General features: G+C 25.7%; 1 protein-coding gene across 2 annotated transcripts in view; it reads right to left on the bottom strand.

Annotated features, from left to right (window-relative positions):
• Positions 1-4,404: 4,404 nt before the first annotated feature.
• Positions 4,405-23,238, bottom strand: part of LOC117174929 — an 85,550-nt gene continuing 66,716 nt past the window's right edge. For both annotated transcript variants that reach the window (XM_033364386.1, XM_033364385.1), the window contains exons 7-11: positions 19,955-20,268; positions 15,180-16,041; positions 9,680-9,842; positions 9,468-9,600; positions 4,405-6,381 (exon numbers count right to left, since the gene is read on the bottom strand). In XM_033364386.1, the coding sequence (XP_033220277.1) occupies positions 5,603-6,381; positions 9,468-9,600; positions 9,680-9,842; positions 15,180-16,041; positions 19,955-20,268 (2,251 nt within the window). In that variant the 3' untranslated portion in view covers positions 4,405-5,602. The remainder of the gene's footprint in view (positions 6,382-9,467; positions 9,601-9,679; positions 9,843-15,179; positions 16,042-19,954; positions 20,269-23,238) is intronic.

Below are 23,238 nucleotides of genomic sequence, written 5' to 3'. Positions count from 1 at the left end.
ATCTTAAGCGCTCAATTTGGAAAAGAAATATATTATTGTATATTAACATGGCAATAAAGATGGTAATAAAACTTTATTTCTTCACAATATTTTTTATTACCTTTTTTTATAAAAAGAAAACGAGATTCTCTATTTTTCATTGGCTCCTCTAACCCCCTCCAATTCTTTTATCCACTCCTCACCCAATCCATCCTCCACTAAAATCTTTACCACATTCTCTTCCCATTAAGAGAGTCCGCAGATTTTGTTCTCTTTTTTTCAATACATCCTTCTTCTTGCCTCGTTTCCCAATCTAAATCTTGCATCTCTTTTCTAAATACAGTCAAACCTGGATATACCCCTTATAACTAGGATAACCTGATATATACCTTCCGAGAATTGACGTCGCGCCGCATGTAGGAGTAAAACGAGCAGCGGGAAGTGTGTGGTGGTCTGTCAGGCGTGAACAAACAAAGGCGTTTACGTCCAAAGTGGTACTCTCTCGGGTTTATTCCCCACCAACGCCAGTATTAAAATCGGAACAGTCTCCGAGTTTTACTGTACTTTGGTACTTCTTTCTTTTTTAGCATATCATACCATTTATTATAATTATATTCCTCAATCATCAACCATCTTAATCTTGATTGTCTTTCTCTGTCTCATTTCTCCACTTCCTTAGAGTTTATTCCAGTCTTCTCTCCTATACCTCTAGCACTAAAGTCCTCCCTTATTTATTCTTCCCATCTAGTTGATTATATCGCCCTCACTCTCCCATCTTCTACCTCTTTCAAAAACTTTTCCACTTCATTAATCCCTGCCACTATTTTATGCTTAAACTTATATAAGGTCTATGATCTCCATTTGTTTTGAAAGGTATATTCCAGATATTTAAAATCCTTTTCTTCTAACTTCACTCCCTTCCATCTCCCAACCCATTCTATTTTTCTTCCCCTTCCTTTTCTAAACATTACTTTCTGAGTCTTTCCTACATTTAAATAAAAAATTATTCCCATCCAAGTATTTCTCCAATCCTGTAATGAAGCCCACAATTTCTTCTTCGTCCTTTGCAATCGACACTAGATCGTGCCAGTATGCATGTGTCTCTTCTTTTCCTATCCTAAATCCTTTCCATCCTTTTTTCTTAATTTCTTCTTCTCAGTCTGAGATTAATATATTGAATAAAAAGTGGGCTCAGAGGAGAACCTTCTTACTCCTCTCGCCAACCAGAAACTATCTCCTACTTATTTTGCTAACTTTACTTGTCTTTTTATCTCTTTACACATTTCTGATACTCTCTTTACGTTACATTCTCTCCTTCACATTTCTACCTTTTAATTATTTCATTTATCAGATAATTCAAAACATATGAGTGTCTATGACCCCCATTCCTTTATTCGTATTTTCGTAAACCCTGTCTGATAAGGTGGCTCTATATTTTTTGCTCAGCTTCTTTCTTCAACCTCTCCAATAGAACAATTACATAATTTCGATGCAAAGTTGACATTAACGTCATTCCCCTATAACATTTAACCTCCTCCCTTTTCCCTCTATTCACTGAGGGTACCACTATCCCTTCTTTCCATAGCTGTATATCCAAGCCTCTCCTCTCCATACTCTATTAGTCTATTACTCTATTGCACATTATTCATTCTGTTTCTTTACCCCCCCCCCCCCTATGTTTCCAGGCTTCATTTGTAATTTGAGCTGTACCAGTTCCGTCTTTGCCTTCTTTCCTAACTGTCCTTTCTACCCCTCTTAGCAAATCCATAAAATATTATTTAAATACTACTATCTCTATATCCTGATTTTCCTTCTTTTTCTCTGTATTTACTACTTCTTTCGTCCTAGCCTTCTCTGCCTCTTCCAACTTTTTACTTTCCTTCTTTTTTGCATTATCATCCTAATAAGAAGGTATTAGCAAAGATATGTTTGGTACTAGTCTTATGTAAAATTTGACTTTGTCGATTTTCATCAAATCTCTACGTTTTGATATCCCCTGAGTCAGAGAAAAAGATTTTTATGATGTTTGTCGGTGTGTCTGTCTCTATCATGTAGGCACGGTAAATTTCTAAAAAAATCATCGGATTGGATTGAGCTTTAGGACACCTTTTGAAGGCCTCATAAGAAAGAACGAGTTTGTTAACCAGCCATATTTTTTACCAACAGTTCTGGTTTTATCCATCAAAAAAGCCTTTTAAAAATTCAAGAATTTCATTTTCTAGGAAAATTATGCTGCCATTACAAAAGGCAGGACTCGGACTGACTTCAGAGGTAAAAAAATGGGCAAAATAGTGTCATAAAATTATTCATTTATTAAAAATGAACTTCAATGTTTATTTAAAGTGTTATTCCTTAGTCTATAAATTATAAAAATTCCTTAAAAATGTCTTATTTTTCCACTTGAATGCAAACTGAATTAATTTAACTCAACAAGAAAATCCAACCCAGTGAGCACAAAGTTTGGCGACGTCTTTACGACATCTTTACGACATCTTTACGACATCCTATGTCAATGTCGTTAAGGTGTCTTTACGATATCGTAAATAAGTCGTATGATCTGACGATGACTTTACGATATCGTAAAGACACCGAAACGACACGGACATAGGATGTCGTAAAGATGTCGTAAATACGTCGCCAAATTTGGTGTCCATTGGGAAATCTGTTTTCGGTTGAAAGTTCATTCTTCTCGGTAGAAAAAGTTCACTATTAAATTTTTCGTTAAGAATTTATGTTTTTATTCAAGTTTGATTAGTAAGTTCAAAATTGAATTAAAAATTAGTCTTTTTGGCTTGATACTTCAACAATTTGATTGGAATTTGGTTTCTTTCTTGATTAACAAACTTTACAATTAGGTAAAAAATTGAACTATTTTGTTAAAGATTGATGTATTTTGTTGAAAATTCTTATTTTTTGTTTAAAAAAGCAAGTATAAAGTGAAAAATTAATATAATTCGAAAAAATTAAATTTTTTGTTGAAAAATCACATTATCGCGTGAAAAATTTAAGTTTTATATAGAGAATTCGTATTATCTACATGAAAAGTAAATTTTTATTTGAGTAAATTTGTTTTTAGTAGAAAATTAATTTTTTGGTTGAAAATTAATCTTTTTTAGCTCGAGATTTAAGTATTTCGTTGAAAATTCGTTTATGTTGGTTGAAACCCACTGTTTTTTATTTTTTATATTTTTAATTGAAATATCAACCGTTGCATTTTTGGTTGAAAACTTATCTTTTTAGATTGAAAATTCATGTCCTTGGTTGAAAGTTGAACGATAATCAATAAAAATTAAATTTCAGGAAAGTATACTTTCTTAACATGTATTTTTTTTATTAATTACTTTTCAAACTTAAAATTTAAATAATTGTTTGAAAATATACTTTTTCTTGGAAATTCAATTTTTTATGGAAAATTCGTCGTTTTGGCTTAAAAATTCAATAATTTGATATAATGTTTAACTATGTGGTACAAAAATTAAACTTTTTCGTAAAATTTTTTTTTTTTGAAAATTAATTCTCTAAAAAGCTTACAATATTTTTTTGTAAATTAATCAAATCCAATTTGGACTAACATCACATCCATTGTTCAAAATATATTATGTAATTAGTTGAAAATTCGTTATTTTTTGTAGATAATTCATTTATTTGGTTAGAAATTCATGTATTTTGTTAAAAAATCTTCTTGGATGAAAATTCAAAATGGACGTATTTTGTTGCAAAATAATCTCTTCTAGTACAAAATAAATCTTCTTGGTTGAAAATTCAAATGTTTGGTAGAAAATATGTTGTTTGAAAATTCGTGTTTTATGGTAGAAAATAAATTAGTTGAGGATTCAAGAATTGTGCTGAAAATGCATCTTTTTTTGTTAAATTCAACTGTTTCTTATTTGAAATAAATTTTTTATTTAAATATCAACTATTACAATTTTTGTTTAAAATTAGTACTTCCAAGTAAAAATTTTTTTCTGTTTTCTAGAAAATTCATCTCCTTTTCTTAAAAATTAAACATTATTGTATAAAAGTCGTTTTCTCTTTATTGAAAATTAATTTTTTTCACTGAAAATTTAATTATTCCATTTTGGATTGAAAATTTACTTTCTTCTAATTGAAAATTCATGTGTTTTTCGTGTATTTGATTGACAATTTATACTTTTTGGAGAAAATCAATTTTTTTGTTATTAAAAATTCAACTCGATGTTTAAAACATAATCTGTTTTAGTTAAGGATTCACGCCTTAATTCGGTTCAAAAATTTTTTATTATACTTAAACAGTTTTTATTTTAACTTAAAATTTTTATTTTAACATAAGCAACTACATTCTTTGATAAAAATTAGAATTTTCAGGTTGAAATTCAGCTTTTTTATCGATATTTTGTAGAGTCTGAGGTCTGAAAAGGAAATAAAAAGTAAGAAAAAATAAGAACATTTCTTTTCTTAGAAAATATATTTAGTCTATATCTTTTCCGTTTGTTTATAATCCACATGTTTATAAGAAAACACAATACTAGAGATAAAGTTACACAATTTTACATCTCGAGCTTGGAATTACTTCAATTTTAATAACGTTTTTTGTCTAATAATAAACATAGCCAACATTTAATAATAATTTCAACGCAATTAAAACGCGTTTTTCGCAAGAGCGACTTTATCAAAGTAATTCCAGACTTGTCACATTATCTTGAACTTTTTGGTGATTGAAAACAAACATTTTTGGTCTAAAATTAACCGTTTTTAAAGCTTCTGAAGCTTAATTTATTATTTTTAAAAAAAGGTAAAAATTTACAGCTGGAATTCGAAATTTTTTTGAAAATCCTGATTAAGAATTCCACGCTAGATAAATTATTTATGCGTGCAATAACAAACCCACGTGCATCATTAGGAGTAACATATAAAATGATCAGTGAAAATAGAATTAATGAACCACACCGAGAACTCAGTTAAAATCTATTAATTAAAGTCGTGATGGAATTAATGTGTAAAGTAGTCAATAATACTAAAACTCTTTAGAACTAACATACAAGAAAAACAAAATAAATCGAATAAACTAAATGCATCCGATTAATAAAGTGAAATCAACTGTAAAACGCAGTTTCAAATGCAAAGAAAAAAAGTCTACAAGTTCTGCAATCGCACGTTTCTATATTAGAAAATAGGCGCATATAAAAATAAATAATTAAAATCAATGGAATCGGAAGAAGCGGAAAAAAAACGTAAAGAAATATATATATATTACTGTATTAATCGCTAGAAGTTTTGAACCTTTAGAACCAGAGTAACACACACTCACAATAGTCCAGAATTTCCTCCTTCAACGCATGCTAATTTCCAATTGATTATTGTGAAAACAAAAGTAAATATTACTCCATTAAAATCATGCTAATCTGGTTTTAGAAGCACCGCTTCTCGCAACTTAAAGTTACCAATAAAAGCCTAACACAGTGCCATGAAAATAAATATTTCATGCGATTTCAAGTATACACCTAAACTGTACATTAAATATTAATAGGTATCACTTTTTACAAGCGCAATTTTCCACCTGGAGGAAAATAAATCGACTCTCTCTCTCTCTCTCTCTCTCTCTCTTAGATTACGAAACCTACATCTAAAATGCTGAAAGAATAAGTCACGTGATTTGTCGGAATCTTTTGGGTTTCTTAACTTTGGAACCTTTGGGCGTTTCGTAGGGAACTTCGCTGCGCGAATTTTCACTACTGATGAGAAGCACTTCAATATTAGTGTTATCGTCGTCCGTCTTAATGTCGACGTTATAATTATTCGCCAATTGAAGAGTGGCTAAAAAATAGCGAGCAACCTCGGCAGGTGATTGCTCAACAACCACATTGTCAAAGGCAATTTTACGCTCGGTTGTTTCTTCCAATTTCGCGATTACACGATCTTCATATTCGTGGATATGAAAAGGGGGTCTGCGCTCGGCCTCCTGTAAAATTGGCTTGATATCTTGATGCCATTGAGCGACATCGTGCTCCAGGTCGGTCCGATTGTCAAATTCTTCGCGAATTTCTCGCATTTTGCATTCAATCATTTGTTGGTAATTCAGGGTCGAGTGGAGAGGCTCGTCGGCGTCGAAGGCATCAGCCATTGCTGGTGAATCGGGAGGTGTTTGGCAGTCGTAAATCGCGATTTCGGGAGATGGTGGACGAGGGGAAAATCCGCGATCGCTAAAACTGGCAGAGACGTGCTCGGGTGTGGGTGCGAGTGTCTTGATGGGAAGCGGCACTTCTTTCCAGGATCCTCTCGAGAGCGGATCCTGCTTTGTGAAGCTGGGAAAGAAACCGAGAAGATCCATGGTGATAGTGGTTGCCGCTTCGTAATGAAATACATCGCAACATTGTCTGCTTTTAAAACAGTCATCGAACGTCTTTTGGAATTCGAGGAGATCCTCTGCAAAGAAATTTTATAAGTTACTCAATCTTGCAGAGTTCTTTCCCCCAATCCCCTGCGTTACACAAAATATCGGCATCAAACTTTGAGAAATACTGGAGCCGACAGAAAACGCTTTTCGCGATGTGCGCGAAAATCCGAACCCTGGCGGCCACTAAATGAAGCTCTAGCAGTTGGTTCGTCCTACGAGTCCTTTCTTATGTGCCGAATGATATTTAGTATTTTTTTTTATACCTTTTATCACGAAATTTTGAACTTTAACGTATTTTTCTGTCTGCCCTTAGATTTCTCAAAGTTTAAGACCTATATTTTATGCATAAAAAAAGTTCGAATGTTAAAAAAATGTCGAGGTTCAGAAAAAAGATGTCAAAAAGTCTACCAGTTTTAATTTAGTCGGAAATAATTTTCAGTTAAGTTCGTATCCAAATTAAGTATCTAAACGTACTTTATTCCACTCTAATACATTTTCCAAAGTTTTAGCTCGATATTTTATTTACAAAAAAAGTTCTTCGATTCTAAACAAATATTCAGTGAACTGATTAGAGTTCTTAAATTCCTGAGAATTTAAGTTCAGTTTATATAACCGAGACAACAGAATTTATGAAAATTTAAAAGTATTTTAGAGAGTTTAAGATTTTTAACAATTTTTTTTATTGTTCAGATTATATCAGCGGTTGAATATAAATTATTTTCTAGCTCAAACCTATTCAGAAATTTAAAATATGCAAAGCAGTAGCTCATTAATTATTTAACAATGTTAGATCGAAACTCGAACATAAAAATTCAATTGCCTCACATTACTTAATAAATGCCACGAAGTAGAATAACAAGATCCCACTTCCGGAAAATTTATACGCGTGACATTTTCAAAATTCTCAGATTTTTCCTTGACTAATTTTTCATTTCAAATCATTAATATTCAAGTACCAGCATTTTAATCTTATGATATTTTTTCACCATAGAACATTTTATAAGCCGAATAAAACAGTGTTTCATATAAAAATTCAAAAATTTCAAATGTAATTTATTTGAAAAAAAAAGTTTTTTCTACCTTAAATGATAACTCTTTAACAAAATACTCTAATTTTCAACAAAACAATTGAATTTTTAACATAATGGTTGAATATTCAACCTAAAAATACAAATTGCCAACGAAAAAGTGTCAGAGTTTATATTTTAATAGAAAAGAATGAAATTTATACAACATAAGAAAATAATTTTAAAACCAAAAAGACGAATTTCCAACAAATAAAGATTTTTTACTCAACAAATAAATAAAATTTTATCTAAATTATTGAACATTCAAACCAGAAGACAAATTTTCTTTACAAACATTCAACTTTCAAACAAAAAATATAACTGTTCAACAAAAAATTAATTTTTGGACGAAACTGATGCATTTTTACGCAAAAAAAAGGAAATTTCAAACTAAAAAATTATTTTTTACAACAAGAAGTATTTTCCACTAAACAATTAAATTTTCAACCAGACATAAGCCTTCAATAAAAAATTTCACAATGTAGTTTAACTTTGACCCAAGTAGATAAATTTTCAATTAAAAAAAATTAACTTTCAACAGAACGATTTTTAAACAAAAAGTTGTATTTTCATACAAAAAATATAATTTCTTCTATAACAGATGAAGTTTTAAATCAAAAAGATCAATTTCAAAAAAATAGTTGAATTTTCTGTTGGAAAAGATTTTAGTCGAGTTTTCACGATCAAACTATAAATTTTTTAACAAGAAATCATTTTCTATACAAAACATTGCATTTTCAATCCAAAAAGACGAATTATTAACCAAAAATGGTGGTCAATTGAATTAATTTGTTGAAACTTGCTTTTTTCATACAAAATTTTTCTTTACTGAAAATTTAACTATTTAATGTTTGTTAAAAATTTTTGTTTTCTTCAGTCGTAAATTTAACTATTTGGTTTAAAAATTCATTTTTTTCTTGCAAATTCCTATTTTTTTAAATTTTAAAACCAATTTTTTAAATTAAAAGTTTAACTTTCCTTTTTTTCGTTGATAATTTATCTTTTTGAATTGAAAATTCAACCATTCCGTTGAAAAATCACCTATTTTGTTAAAAATTAATTTTTTTCACTGAAAATATAACTATTGCATGTTTAGTTCAAATTTCCTATTTTTAAGTTAAAAATTAATGTATTTTTTTGACAATTTATTTATGTTTTGTTTTGAAAATTAGTCTTCTTGGTTGAAAATTCGTCATTTGAATTGAAAATTCTTTTCGTTGAAGATTCATCATTTTAGTTAAAAAATCATTTCTTTGATGATAAATTTACCTTTTTTAAAAAAATTTGTCTCCCATATCGAAAATGAAGTTTTTTAAACGAAAATTTAACTCCCTCCTTTTTTGTTCAAAAATTATTATTTTGTTCCAAATTAAATTAATTATTTAATCTTTTTAGTTGAAAATGTTTTTTTTTTGTTCAAAATTTAACCAATTTTCTTTAAAATTATTTTTCTTTTGGCGAAAAAACTTATCTTCTCTGTTAAAAATTTATCATTTTGGTAAAAAAATTGAATTATGTTATTATTTTTTTTTTTGGTAATTCATCGTTTTAGTTGAAATTATATTTTTTATATTAAAAACTAGAATTTTTTAGATTAAAAATTAATATTTTTAACTGACATTTTAACTAGTTCTTTTTTGTTTGAAAACTGATCTTTTTTTAGTTTAAAATTCAACTATTTATTTTAAAAATCATGCAATATTGTACAAATTCATCTTTTTGTTAGGAATCTAAACTTTTTGGTTAAAAATTCGACTATTTGGTTAAAAGTAGAACGGTTCAAGTTGAAAATTGAACTATTTTCTTAGAAATTATTTTTTTTTTAAGATTTATCATTCTAGTAAATATTTAAAAAAATATTTGATTAAAAATTAATTTATTTTTTTGTAAGTGCAATATTTTAACTTGAACTTAATTTAAAGTAATTTTAAAAATATATTTCGAGTCGAAACGATACAATTTATTTTGTGACCACAGTTAAATTTTTTTACAATGTAATACTAATCATTTTTGCGCGTTCAAAATTGAAATACTCCAAAAAATATTACCTGTTTTCAGAGTCATAAAAGGCCTCGAAGGTGAATACATGGTCATTTTTTTCATTGGTGATTCAGACTCGTTCAACAGAAACTTTGGTAAACTTTCAGACTTTCTCGATTCCGTCAAGATTTTTCGCTTTCGCTGCAATTGAAAAATAAAATAGTTATTTAATCGACTACAATATTTCTTTGAATTATTTTTCTTAAAAGTTTAAACTTACCGAAGGTGACTTTGTCTTCAAAAGCGAGATGTGACAAGGAAGTTTAAACTTGGACCTGGACTTGGGCAGTTTTTCTGGAATGCCTTGATCGAATGGAATCGGTTTCCAAATATTCTTGTCAATATCGTTCACCACGCAAACCATATTTTTCGTCCTCTTACTCCTGTAAATTAAAAAATTACGTTTGAAACATATAGAAGAAGAACAGGATGTTTACTCAAATTCAGGAAAAAAATTCCCTGCCAATTCCAAGTTTTTTCGAGACATAATTTTTCATAGTACGGAATCATCCAAATTATTCACATTATTAAAACATCGAATCGGAATATGTATACAGTTACGTGAGTTTATTATAAATAATGTTGTTTTTTCAGTTTCTGGGCATTCTTATTCTTAATATCTTAAATTTAGAAAGCTTTGAAAAATTATATTACAAGATATTCTTAAATATATTAACACTCTCGATTAATTAAGTAATTAAACACAATTAAACATTTCTTGAATTTAACTCCAAAATCCATCGATTTGTATAAATATTTAAAAAATATAAATGCAACCAAATAGTGGAATTTTTTACTAAAAAAGAGGAATTTTCAACAAAAAATTAAAAAATTTAAATTTTCAGTTTCGAAAATTAATTTTGAACACCAAAAACATCATTTTTAACCAGTCATGAATTTTCAACTAAAATGATTAATATTTAACTGGAATATTTGAATTTTCAAATAAAGAAATAAATTTCGAAACAAAAAAATTAATGTAAACAAGAACATTAATTTTCTACAAAAAAATATGATTTTTTATCAAAATACACGAATCTTCTACGAAATAGTTAAATTTAAAAAAATGCAATATTCAAATTTTCAATTCAAAAAGATTAATTTTGAACCGTACTGATGAATTTTCAAATGGAATAGTTGAAGTTTAATCCTAAAGGATGAGTTTTCAAGTAAAAGATGCATTTTTAACTGGGGTGGTTGAATATTCTATAAAAAAAAAAAAAGAATTTTAAATTAGGAAGTTTAATTTTATACAAAAAAAAGGTCGATTTGTTCAAAAAAATACATCAAATCTAAACCGAATAGTTAAATTTTTAACTAAAATGTTGAAGCATTTTCAATGCTCTAAATTAAAAAATCAATCAATGAAATTTAAAATTTTCAAAATTATATAATTTTAAGGAATTTTAAGCTACAAATATCAAATATTGAAAAATTGAAAAAAATTTTAACTGAACACTTCTTAAATTAGAAATTCAATTATTTTCTTTTTAAATAGTATAAACGTCCTTGGGGAAGCTTCAAAATTGTATTTAAAAATCTTGAGAAATCGAGAAGTTGTTTTACATTTTAAATTATTTTTGAAATTTTTTCAGAACTTCTAAATATCTGCCAAAATTAACTGATTTTTTTCTACAATTTTCAGAAAATCCTGCAAATTTGAGAACATTTCTTCACAATTTGGATGTATAAATAAAAATTAAACATTTATTATTTGTAGGCAAAATTTGAGTAATTTTCAGAGATATGTAGAAGTTTTGAAAAGATTCAAGCTTAATGTAAAACTTGAAATGATAGCCTAATATAAAACAAAATATAGATTTTCACAGATTTTAAACAAAAAAATTAAATTCTTTTCAAGAATTGTGAAAGGCTTCAAAAGAATAAAACCATTTCTTTAAGATTCATAGGAAAATTAAAAATAATTTTTTATTTTGAAAAATTATTATAAGAGAATATTTAAAAAGTTTTTCAAAAATTTAAACAAAATTTTCAAAAAAGATTCTAGAAGATTTTAAGAAAACTTTCTACAATTTGTATGATAATTTTTAATCTTTTTAAAACTCCTAAATATCTCTTAAAATTACTCGATTTTTTTCTATAAATGTTCATCTGTAAATTATGAATTCAAATTTTAAAAATTAACTTAAAAATTAAGCATTTTTCAAATACAACAATTAAAATTGTAAAGTTCAAAATTTTAACGATTCCAAGCTTTCTACGTCAAACAATTGAAATTTTCAAATTGAATGTGTTATTTTTAAGTTGAAAATAATTGATAAACTTTCAGTCACACGTTCACATTTCTTTCATGACTAAGACTTTCAAATTGAAACCGTTTAAGTTTTGATGTTAAAATATGAAAATTCTTAAATTTTGAACTGATTTAAAATTTTTTTATCAAATCATTTTTGTTCACTTTTTCTTACTTAAAGTACAGATAAATTAAAAAAAAATTATTTATTAAATAAAAATGGTTTTCATCTAAAATTTTCAACATCAAAGGCTTTTATTTTGTATTTGTTCAAGTCTCTAAGCAAGCATTTAGAAATTCTTTAAATGGAAAATCTAAGCTTAAAAATAAAAAATTTTAATGGAAAATTTTTAAAGTAAAAAAATTTTGATTTACGCACTGTAAGCTAAATTAGTGCATAATTGAAATACATAAAAATTCAATTAATTATTTAAAAACTGTTGAAATCGAACGTGGACAAATTTTTCTTCTACAAATTTGAAAAATTCCCGGTAAAAAAATGCACTGTCATTTCCCGGGTTTTCACGGCCTCAAAAAATAAACAAAAATAAAAATCTATAAAAAAGACGAATTTTTAACAAAATACATGAAGTTGTAACCAAAAAAGGTATATTGTTAACCAAAAGTTAAATAGTTAAATTTGTAGTTAAAAGATGAATTTTCAACTAAAATGATGAATCGTTAACTAAAATAATTGAATATCCACACAAAGATTAATTTTCAACCTAGAAGATTAATTTCTTCCACAAAAGACGAATTTTCAACAAAAAAGGATCATTTTTCGACCAAAAATCGAATATTTAAAAAATGAATGTATATTTTCAAGCAAATTGATGAATTTATTATCCGTTCAAAAATTCAAAAATTTGGTACAAACTTGAACTATTTCGTTGAAAACTCATTTATTTTGTTGCAAATTCATCTTCTTTTATTGAAAATTCCACTCCTTCATTAAAAGTTGAAGATTCGATTTTGTTGTTGTTAAAAATTAATTTTTTAACTTAAAATTTAACTATTTTGTTGAAAATTCAACTTTTATTTTTTTTTTAAATCTTTTTTTTGCTTGTTGAAACATCAACTATTACATTTATGCGTTGAAAATTGAGCTTTTTATTAAAGCTACACAATTTGCTATTATAAATTTATCTCTTTTAGTTGAAATATTCAACTAATTAATTTTAAAAATTTAGAAACGCCAAATATATCAACTAAAAATTAATCAAATAAAATTTGGACTAACATAATATCCATGGTTTAAATTATTTAGTTGAAAATTGATGTATTTTGTTAAAAATTTCTTTTTTCTGATATCAAATTATATCTTCTATATTTTTCTACCAGCATATTTTCAATAAAAGTGATGACTTATTCAATTATAATAAAAAATAATTCTTTTTTTATTAATTATTAAAATTAATAATATTCCTCTTATATAATTGATAGAAGATACTCCTTTAATTAGTTTAATATAATTTAATGAATAAAGTTAGAAAATATTTTTTAATTCACAATGAATGAATTATTTTGAATCTTCAACTGGAAGAGTTGAATTTGAAACAAAAAAGATGAATTTTCAACTAAAATTATGAATGTTTACCAAAAAAATTAATTTTCAACCAAAAAGATAAAATTAAATAGTTAAATTTTTAACATTTACAATTTACATTCTCAGTTAAAAAATAATTTTTAAAAATTTCAAAAAACCAGTATATTTTACAGAAAAGTGATGAATTTTCAACTATAATGAGGAAATATTCAATTCGAATATTGTCATTTTTATTTTGTTTTAAATTAAAAAGAAAATAATGTTTAAAAAATAGTTAAAATTGCACACAGTGATGAATTTTCTACTAAAATGATAAATCTTCAAATATAATAATTGAATTTGAAATCAAAAAGATGAATTTTTAACTAAACTTGTGAATTTTTAACTAGAATAATTGAATTTTTAACCAAAAAGATTAATTTTCAACCAAGAAGATTAAATTTCTGCCACAATAGACGAATTTTCAACTAAAAAAGATAATTTTTTAAATAAAAAATTAAATTTTGTATTTAAAAAATTAATACTCAAATAAAGCGATGCATTTTCAACTAAAATGATCGAATATTTACATTCTCAGTTAAAAAATAATAATCAAAAAAAATTAAAAATCAGTATATTTTACAGAAAAGTGATGGATTTTCAACTAAAATGAGGAAATATTCAATTGGAATATTGACATTTTAATTTTTCTCTTTGATTAACAAAAGAATAATTTTCATAAAATTAGTTACAATCTCACACAAAGTAATGGATTTTTTACTAAAATGATAAATCTTCAAATATAATATTTGAATTTAAAACCAAAAAGATGAATTTTCAACTAAAATTATTAATTTTTAACTAGAATAATTGAATTTGTAACCACAAAGATTAAGTTTCAACCAAGAAGATTAAATTTCTGATACAATAAGACGAATTTTCAAATAAAAAAATATAACTTTTCAAACAAAAAATTAAATAGTTAAATTTTTCATTAAAAAAATTAATGTTTAAATAAAGTGACGAATTTTCAACTAAAATGATAGAATGTTCAATTATAATAGTTACATTTCCTATTTATAGAAATGTAAACAAAAAAAATATATGTAATTTTCCAAAAAATAGTTCCATTTTGACACAAAGTGATGAAATTTCATCTAAAAAAAAATAAACTTTTGAACCAAAAATTAAATAGTTAAATTTTTAGTTAAAAATACTTATCTTAAATCGAAGTGATGAATTTCTGATTAAAATGGTGGAATATTCGACTGAAATAGTTACATTTTCAGTTTAAAAAAAATTTCAACGGAAAATAAAACAACAAATTTGCAACAAAATATTTAAAATTACAACTGAAAAAGTTATATCAGTAAAAATAAATTTATTTTTAGCCAATGAATAAACGAATTTTCAACGAAGTAGCTTTTTTTTAATCAAAAAGATGAATTTTCAACTTAAATGATGAATCTTCAAGTAAAGAAATTAACTTTTAACAAAAATGAACTTTTAACTAAATAATTAAATTTTCATTGCCAAAAAGATCAATAAAAAAAACAGCTGAATGAAAAAAAGAAGAATTTTCAACAAGAGTACAATTTTTAACTAAAGAAAAAAGAGTTTTCACTCAAGAAAGGGAGAGTAAAAATTTTAAACAAATTGTTAACTTTCTAATGAAACACATAATTTTTCAATCAAAAAAATAAATTTTCAGTAAAATAAAAATAAAAAAAAAGGAAATGCAATTAAAAAAGTCAAGCATTTTCTCGAAAAAATTCAGACTTAAAAAATTCGCTGACATTTCAAGGTTTTTTTTTCTGGTATAGAGAAAATTCTCTTTAAAAAATTCAACTTTTCCAGATAGTTTAGACACTATGGAGAAAAATAAAATAATTAAAATAAACTAAAATAATTGAAATTAAATAAAAATAAAAAAGAATATACCTCCTCTTAGGAATTTCGTAATCTTCCGACTCTCCGGATCTGTAGCCTGAATCAGTCTCCTTACAATTTCCGGGAGCTTCTTCCTCTTCATCTTGATTTTCAGGATTGGAATGGCCGTTCACAACCGGTTGCTGACCAGCAGCTTCCAACTGAATTCCAGCATTATTAACAATCTCTGAAAGCTCGAATCCTCGAAAATCCTCATTATCAGTCACTTCTTCCTCACGATCATCCAAACCCTCATCGAAATGATCAGCATCATCATCGATTTCTTCTCGAGAATCTAAACCCAAATTCGATTCCGCATTCCGCAGAGAATCCTCAGAATTCTCTTGAACAGTCGCGGAAAAGTCATCACTTGAATTTAGCGTTCCGTTGATTTCAGGCGTGCTTTCAGAATTCAGAGAATCACTTTTTGACGAGTCGTTATTCAGAGATGATTCGTTATTTGGAGATGATACGTTCGTTTGAAGGGTTTCATTATTTTGAGATGATTCGTCATTTATAGATGCTTCGATATTTAGAGATAATTCATTAATTTGATGGGATTCATTATTTTGAGAGGTTTCATTATTTTGAGAAGTTTCGTTTATTGTAGACAATTCGTTTATCGTAGAAGGAACTTGCTCATTAGCATTATTTGCAGGTAAGGAAAAGTAGCCAAGATCCTCTTGTGAACAATTTCCATTTGTACTGTTCGGTATGCTCAAGCTGGATTCTTCGCGTTCCGGACTTATCCTGTTCTGAATATTGTCTTCAAAAAAGGAATCGGAACAGTGAGGGGGTGAATTAGTCGTTCGAGAACTGATGCTCACATTTAACATATCTTGGTCGAAGACAAGAGGTGTCGGTTGGTCAAAGTCTGAAAATAACAGAAATTTTTTTAGATTTCGAGACAATTTGTTACGATTTTTTTACGGAAAGAGTCCTTCACTCATATAGACAATTTCTGCAAATTGGCAAAGACTTTCTACCTGAAGATTATCTTTTTAGTTACAAATTTTATTATTTGGTTGAAAATTTAGCAATTTTATTAAATAGACATCCTTTCTAGTTGCAAATTCAACTGTTTTGTAAAAATTCGTCTTTTTGGGTTCAAAAATTAACTGTTTTCGTGGAACATTAAACTTTCGTTTAAAATTTATAAGTTGTTGCTGATAGGTCAACTGAAATCTACTTTCGAAGCAAAATATTGTTTCTAAAAATTTGTCTTTTTAATTTAAGAGTTTATCTTTTTTAGTAGATATATTGCACCTTTCTTAGATAAAAATGTAACTATTTTGTTGAAAATTTAACTATTTCCTAGAAAATGTCCTTTTGTTTATAATTCTAAAAAATTAATATACTTTGTTAAAAATTCGGATTTCGGGGATAAATATTCAAATGTTTTGTAGAAAATGCATGTTTTTGCTTTGAAGATTCATATTTGTAGGTTAAAAAAATTTTTGTTGGTTGAAAATTCAACTCTTTTATTGAAAAATAATTTTTTGTTTGTTTGAAAATTCGTCTTTTTTGGCAGAATTCTCATCTTTCTTGGTAGTAAGAGAAACAGTTTAGTTGAAAATTGAACTATTTCCTAGAAAATTTACTTTTTGTTTAAAATTCGTATTTTTGTGTTTAAAATTCAATTTAAATCTTTTTGGGCGAAAATCAAATCTTTTTTTGAATATTAATATATTTGGTTAAAAAATCGGATTTTGGTGATAAATATTCAAATGTTTTGCAGAAAATGCATGTTTTTGCTTTGAAGATTCATATCTGTAGTTTAAAAAATTTTTTTTTAATTTTCTTGACTGAAAAAATTTTTCTTGGTTGAAAATTCATCTTTTTTGGCAGAATTTTCATATTTTTTGGTAGTAAGAGAAACAGTTGGGTTGCAAATTTAACTATTTCCTAGAAAATTTACTTTTTGTTTATAATTCGTATTTTTTTTTTGTGTTGAATTTTTTAAGGCAAAATACGAATTTTTCTACAAAACGTTTCAACAGAAAAAGTTCATTCTTAACCAAGCCTTTGATTCTTCAACAAAATAGTTAAATTTTTAGTTAAAAAATATAATTTTTACAAAAAAGAATAATAATTTTTACGACAAAAAAAAAACTTTAAGAAATTAGTGCAACTTCCAATCAACAAGTGGAATTTTCAACCTAAAAAGTTAAATTTGTAACGAAAAATGTAGCAGTTGAAATTAATTAAATTAAATTATTTAATTAAATTAATCAAGTCGAGAAGTTGCATTTTGAACACAAAAATTAATTTTTTACAAGAAAATAAAAAAGTTTTCAACTATATAATCAAATTTTCTACCAAATTGTTGAATTTTTTAACGTATAATATGAATTTTATACAAAATACTTGAATTTCCAAAAAAGGACCAATTTTCAATAAAAAAAAAAAAAAAAAAAAACAAGTAATTTTCACCAAAATGAAATCGATTTTTCAACAAAATACACAAACTTTCAACTAAATAGTTAAGTTTTCTACCAAATTGTTGATTTTGCGAGACAAAAATACGAATTTTCTACAATGCAGTCTAATTTTCAACACAAAATTTAATTTTTATCCGAACATTTGTATTTTTAACAAAAAAAGGTGTAGTGTCTACAGAAAGATATAAATTTTCAAACAAGAAAAATGAAGTTGAAACAAAATAGTTGAATTTTAAAATTAAAAAGACATTTGTTATTCAGGAAAGAAAAAAAATTTCAATCAAGTTGTTCTTTCTTGAAATCCTGTAAAATTCCTTGAAATAATTTGAAATAAATTATAAATTCCCGGTCATTTCTCGGTTCGCAAACATTTTTCACGATTAATGAAATTAAAAAAAAAGGAACATTAAAGTTAAAAAAAATTCCACTTGAGGTAATAAAAACTGAGCTGCAAATGAAAGTACTCAAAGTGAAACTGTCAAATTATGAACTTTAAAAATTTAAATTTAAAAGTTTTTAATTAAAAAATGTTGTGTTCAAATGCTCAATAATTTACGCGTATAAAATTAAAGGTAATAACATTTTTCAATATAAAAAAAAATAAATCCACGTTATCATTTTCAATGCTTTAAATCACAAAATCAATTAATGAACTTTAAAATTGTCAAAATTATATAATTTTAAGGAATTTTAAGCTAGAAACTTTAAATATTGAAAATTTGAAAAGTTTTAACTGAACACTTCTTAAATTAGAAATTTTAGAAAAATTCTTTACAGTTTGGATGTATAAATAACAATTGAACATTTATTATTTGTAGATGAAATTTGAGTAAAGAATAAAAACATTTTCTTAAGATTCATAGGAAAATTAAAAATAATTTTTCATTTTAAAAAATTATTATAAGAGAATATTTAAAAAGCTTTTCAAAGATTTAAACATTTTTTAATGAATTTTTTAAACTCAAAATTGACCTATTTTGTTGAAAATTCAACTGATTGGTTAAGAACTAGCCTTTTTGGTTGAAAACTCATATTCTGGGTTTTGGTAAAAAAATGTAACTATTTGGTTAGCAATTTATGTATTTTGTTGAACAAGCGACTGTCTTGATAGAAAATAACATTTTTTTGGTTAAAAATGCAAATGTTTAGTTAAAAATTAATCTTTTTTAATACAGGATTCAAGTATTTTGTTGACGAATTTCTTTTCTTTGAAAATGCCTTCTTATTGGCTAAATCGAAAATTTTTTTATTTAAAAAATTCTTTTTTTGTTGTTGAAATAGCAACTATTAATGATAGCCTAATATAAAACAAAATTTAAATTTTCGCAGATTTTAAACGAAAAAATTAAGACTCTTTTCGAGAATTGTGAAAGGCTTCAAAAGGATAAAAACATTTTTTTAAGATTCATAGGAGGAAAATTAAAAATAACTTTTCATTTTGAAAAATTATTTTAACAGAGTATTTAAAAAGTTTTTCAAAGATTTAAACAAAATATTTTTTAACCTTTTGAAACTCCAAATAATCTCTTAGAATTACTCAAATTTGTTACACAAATGTTCATTTGTAAATTATACGTCAAAATTTAAAATTTTCACTTACAAATTAAGCATTTTTCAAATACAACAATTAAAATTGAAACGTTCAAAGTTTAAAGGCTCTTTGAAATTTTAACGATTCTAGATTTTCTATGTCAAACAATTCAGTTAAAGATTCTTTACTTTTAAATCTTTGGTTTCAATTTAATTGTCTTAAATAAAAATTCAAATATTGCTAAATAAATTAATCCTTTTTTTTTAATTAAAAATTTCAAATTGAATGGGTTAAAAATTGAATATTTTAGACTTGTTCACTTTTTATTAGTTAAAGTTCAGATAAATTAAAAAAAATGTATTTATTAAACAAAAATGTTTTCTTCCCCAAAATTTTCAACATAAAAGACTTTTATTTTTTATTTGTTCAAGTCTTTAAGAAAGACTAAAAATTCAACTAATTATTTAAAAATTGTTGAAATCGAAAGTGGACACAGATTTTACTTCTACAAATTTGTAAAATTCCCGGTAAAAAAAATTCCGTTTTCCCGGTCCAGCGAGACACCCTGAGTGCCTCTATTTTTTGCATCAATTATTTTAATATTTTAACCTTATTTATTTCTATACTGATTTTCTTGTAATAATTTTAATAGAATCGCGAAAATGTCAGAAATTTCTTTATAGGAAAATCATTATAGGTCTATACTAATTTTCCTACTATGCTTTTCCGTTAAGGGGTTACGTGGACAGAAAAAAAAGGGAAATAAATGAAAATTTACGTCGTGTCCCTTATATGAAATAATTTGTAATTCTTACCACTTGGCATGGATTCATCCACCAGCATTCCTGACAGTGTAAGCTGCTGATTACACCGAAAGTCGTACTTTTTTCCAATAGCTTCGCCATGAATGTCGCAGATTTCGATCGGAAATCGCACTTGAGCAGCGCTCGTTTCCAACTGTGTAAATCGGCGATTTAAGAGCTTCACAGGCTTTTGAGCTTGATTTCTAATGCTGATATTCTTCCCAACTTCTTTTTCAAAATTGAGAGGCTCAAAGTTGTCGAAATCGATAACTGTCTTTCTCGATTTTCGCTCCTTGTTCTTATTTTTTGCTTTTTCTTCCTGGGCTCTGTTCGGGAAATTGTATTTATTTAAGGGAAAAATGAATCTTGAATAATACAGGGTTACTACAAAATTCCGGTTTCAAAATTTCATGAATTTTCTGGGTTTACTTTTGAAAAAATTGCAGGTCTATTTTCATTTTTGTATCCCGTCAATTATATTCAATTTCAACATATTCTGCTGATTACTACGTAATTATACGTTCAATTTCTTAAAAAATCAAGATTTTTAATGGATAAATGTGAAACTTTATGATTTTGTATAAAAATAATAATTTTCATACACGAAATATTATGAATGTCTAAAGTAAAAAAATGCAATCTTAACTTTTTATAATTATTTTGCGAAAAATTACAAATTTCTATACACAATTGTGAATAGCTATAATTCTCTGAAAATAAATAGGAAAATGTACAATTATCAATTCCATAATGCTAATTAGTAAGAAAAAAATATATAAATCTACACCCCAAAAATGATGGTTTGATTTTTCATAGGTTTTTGTAAGAAAATAAGAATTACGTTCGAAATAAGGAAAATGCAGAACCCTGAATCCATAATTTCCTACAATTTCCTAATTTCCTACGAATAAAAGTTGTCGATGGTTTTAAAAATTGAAATAATATTATTAGTCACTTCTTTTTGTAATTATTTTTTTTTTTTCGAAAATACTTAAATAATATTCAACTACAGTTATTTGTTTAAAAAAGTTTCTTAAAAAAAATAGTTTTAACGATTTTAATCACAGAAAAATTTATATTCAAAATTTAAAACAGAGTTCTAGAAAATATTTTCTACAAAAAAATATTCCAATAACATCAAAGTTGAAACATTTTTCAAAAATTGATAAGATTAGAAATTTTCGTAAAAATTCATAAATATTTTGTAGTAATTTTTAGATAATTTCATAGAAATTCATGAAAGTTTCAGGGTGGCTGTTTTAATAGAAGAAAAAATTCCCGGTCATTTACCGGTTCAGAAACTTTTTTCACAGTCAATGAAATTTAAAAAATCGGACTATAAATGAAAGTTTTCCATTTAAAGCATTAAAAACTGAACTGCAAATTAAAGCACTCAATGTTGAACTCTTGAATCTTAAACTTTTTAAAAGCTTTTTAATTCAAAAATGTTGTATTCAAATGCTTAATAATTTACACGCATAAAATGAATTTAAAAGTTTTCAAAATTTTTTTTTTTAACAATTTTAAGCTAGAAACTTAAAAAATTGAACGATTACATTTTTTTATCAACAAAATACTTCAAAAGTTACAAGTTAAATTATTTTAATTTTAAACAGTTTAAAAATCCTTAAAATGCTTCAAAATTTTGCAAAATTTAAATTTGGTTTTGCATTTTTTTAAATTTTAATTTTTTTAAATATTTTTTTAGAACTTTTAAACATAGTTTAAAATGATTTGCAATTTTCCTGAAATTCTAAGTTAATCCTGCCAAATTAAAAAAAGGTGTTTAAAACCATCCACATTCATTTTTAATAATTTTGTCAATCTTTCTCAATTTTTAAAAACATTCTCATAAAATTAATTTTCCAAAATAAAAGTTCATTTTCGATTTTCCAGGGAAATACTTTTTATTTTTCTGAAGTATTTCAAATATTGTAGAAAGCTTCTAAATTTTTTGTTTGAAAATCTGCCTAAATCTATATTTTGTTTTAAACCATTAAATTATTTTTTTAAATTTATTATTTCTGAATAAATAAATCATTCGTTCTGAATATCAAATTGTTATTTTTCTTCATTAAAAAATTTAAAATTGAATGGTTTAAAAATGGAATATTTTAGACGGAAATAATATTTTAAATTTAATAAAAGCCTTTAATTATAAATATATTATTTTGAAGTTATTTTGAAATTGAAAAGAGTTAATAAAGTTTCAATCGGGCATTTACATTTCTTTAACTAATAAGACTTTCTGATTGAAACTGTTTAATTTTTAACATTAAAATCTACCAATTATAAATTGTGCACTGATTCAGATTTAGTTCCGAAAACATAAATCCATATTATTATTTTCAATGCGCTAAATTGAAAAATCAATCAATAAATTTGAAAATTAAAATATTATCGTTTTTTAATCAATTTTAAGCTAGAAATATTGAAACTTGAACCAATAAATTTTTGTTAACTGAACAATTTTTACATTAGAAGTTGAAAAAATTTTACTTTAAATAGTTTAGATAAAAGCTTCAAAATATTATATCAAGGCCTTGAAAAATATACGTGTTTCAAATTTTTTTCAAATTTAAAATTATTATTAAAAGTTTTTCACAACTTCTAAATATATTTAAAAAATATTCGAATTTCAAATCATTTTTCCAATGAAAAATCATTTTCAACTTTCCCAGCAATATTAAGAAAATGTTTTTATTCTTTTGAAGCCTTTCACAATTCATAAAAGTTTATGCATTTTTTGTTCCAAGTCTACGAAAATTTAAATTTTGTTTTGAATTAGGCCATGGCTATTCGCACTCGAATTTTCCTAGAAAGAATAAGTGTTTAATTGTTATTTATAAATCAAAATTCGACAATTTTATTTACAAATTTATCATTTTTTAAATAAAACAATTAAAATCGTGACGTTCAAAGTTTAAAAGCTCCTTGAAATTTTAACCATTCAAGGCTTTGCATTTCAAACAATTCTGTTTCAAATTATTTTCATTTTTTTACGCCTAAGGCTTTCGAATTGAAACAATTTAATTTTTAAATCTGAACTCTGGAAATTCTTAAATTTTAAACGGATTTAAAATCGAGTTAACATATAAATTATTATTTACTTGTTAATACAGGGTTAATACAAAAACAGGGTTAATACAAATTAAAGCATTCAAAGTGGAATCCTTGAATTCCAAACTTCTAAAATTTAAGTTTAAAAGTTTTTCAATTCAAAACGTGTGTATTCAAATGCTCAAAAGTTTAGTCGTACCAAATGGCAGGTACAAACGCTTTTCAATTAAACAATG

Source organism: Belonocnema kinseyi, chromosome 6 (assembly GCF_010883055.1).
Source record: "Belonocnema kinseyi isolate 2016_QV_RU_SX_M_011 chromosome 6, B_treatae_v1, whole genome shotgun sequence".
Classification (NCBI taxonomy): domain Eukaryota; kingdom Metazoa; phylum Arthropoda; class Insecta; order Hymenoptera; family Cynipidae; genus Belonocnema; species Belonocnema kinseyi.
The sequence above is the reverse complement of the archived record's forward strand: the minus strand, read 5'-3'. Positions and strand labels throughout refer to the sequence as shown.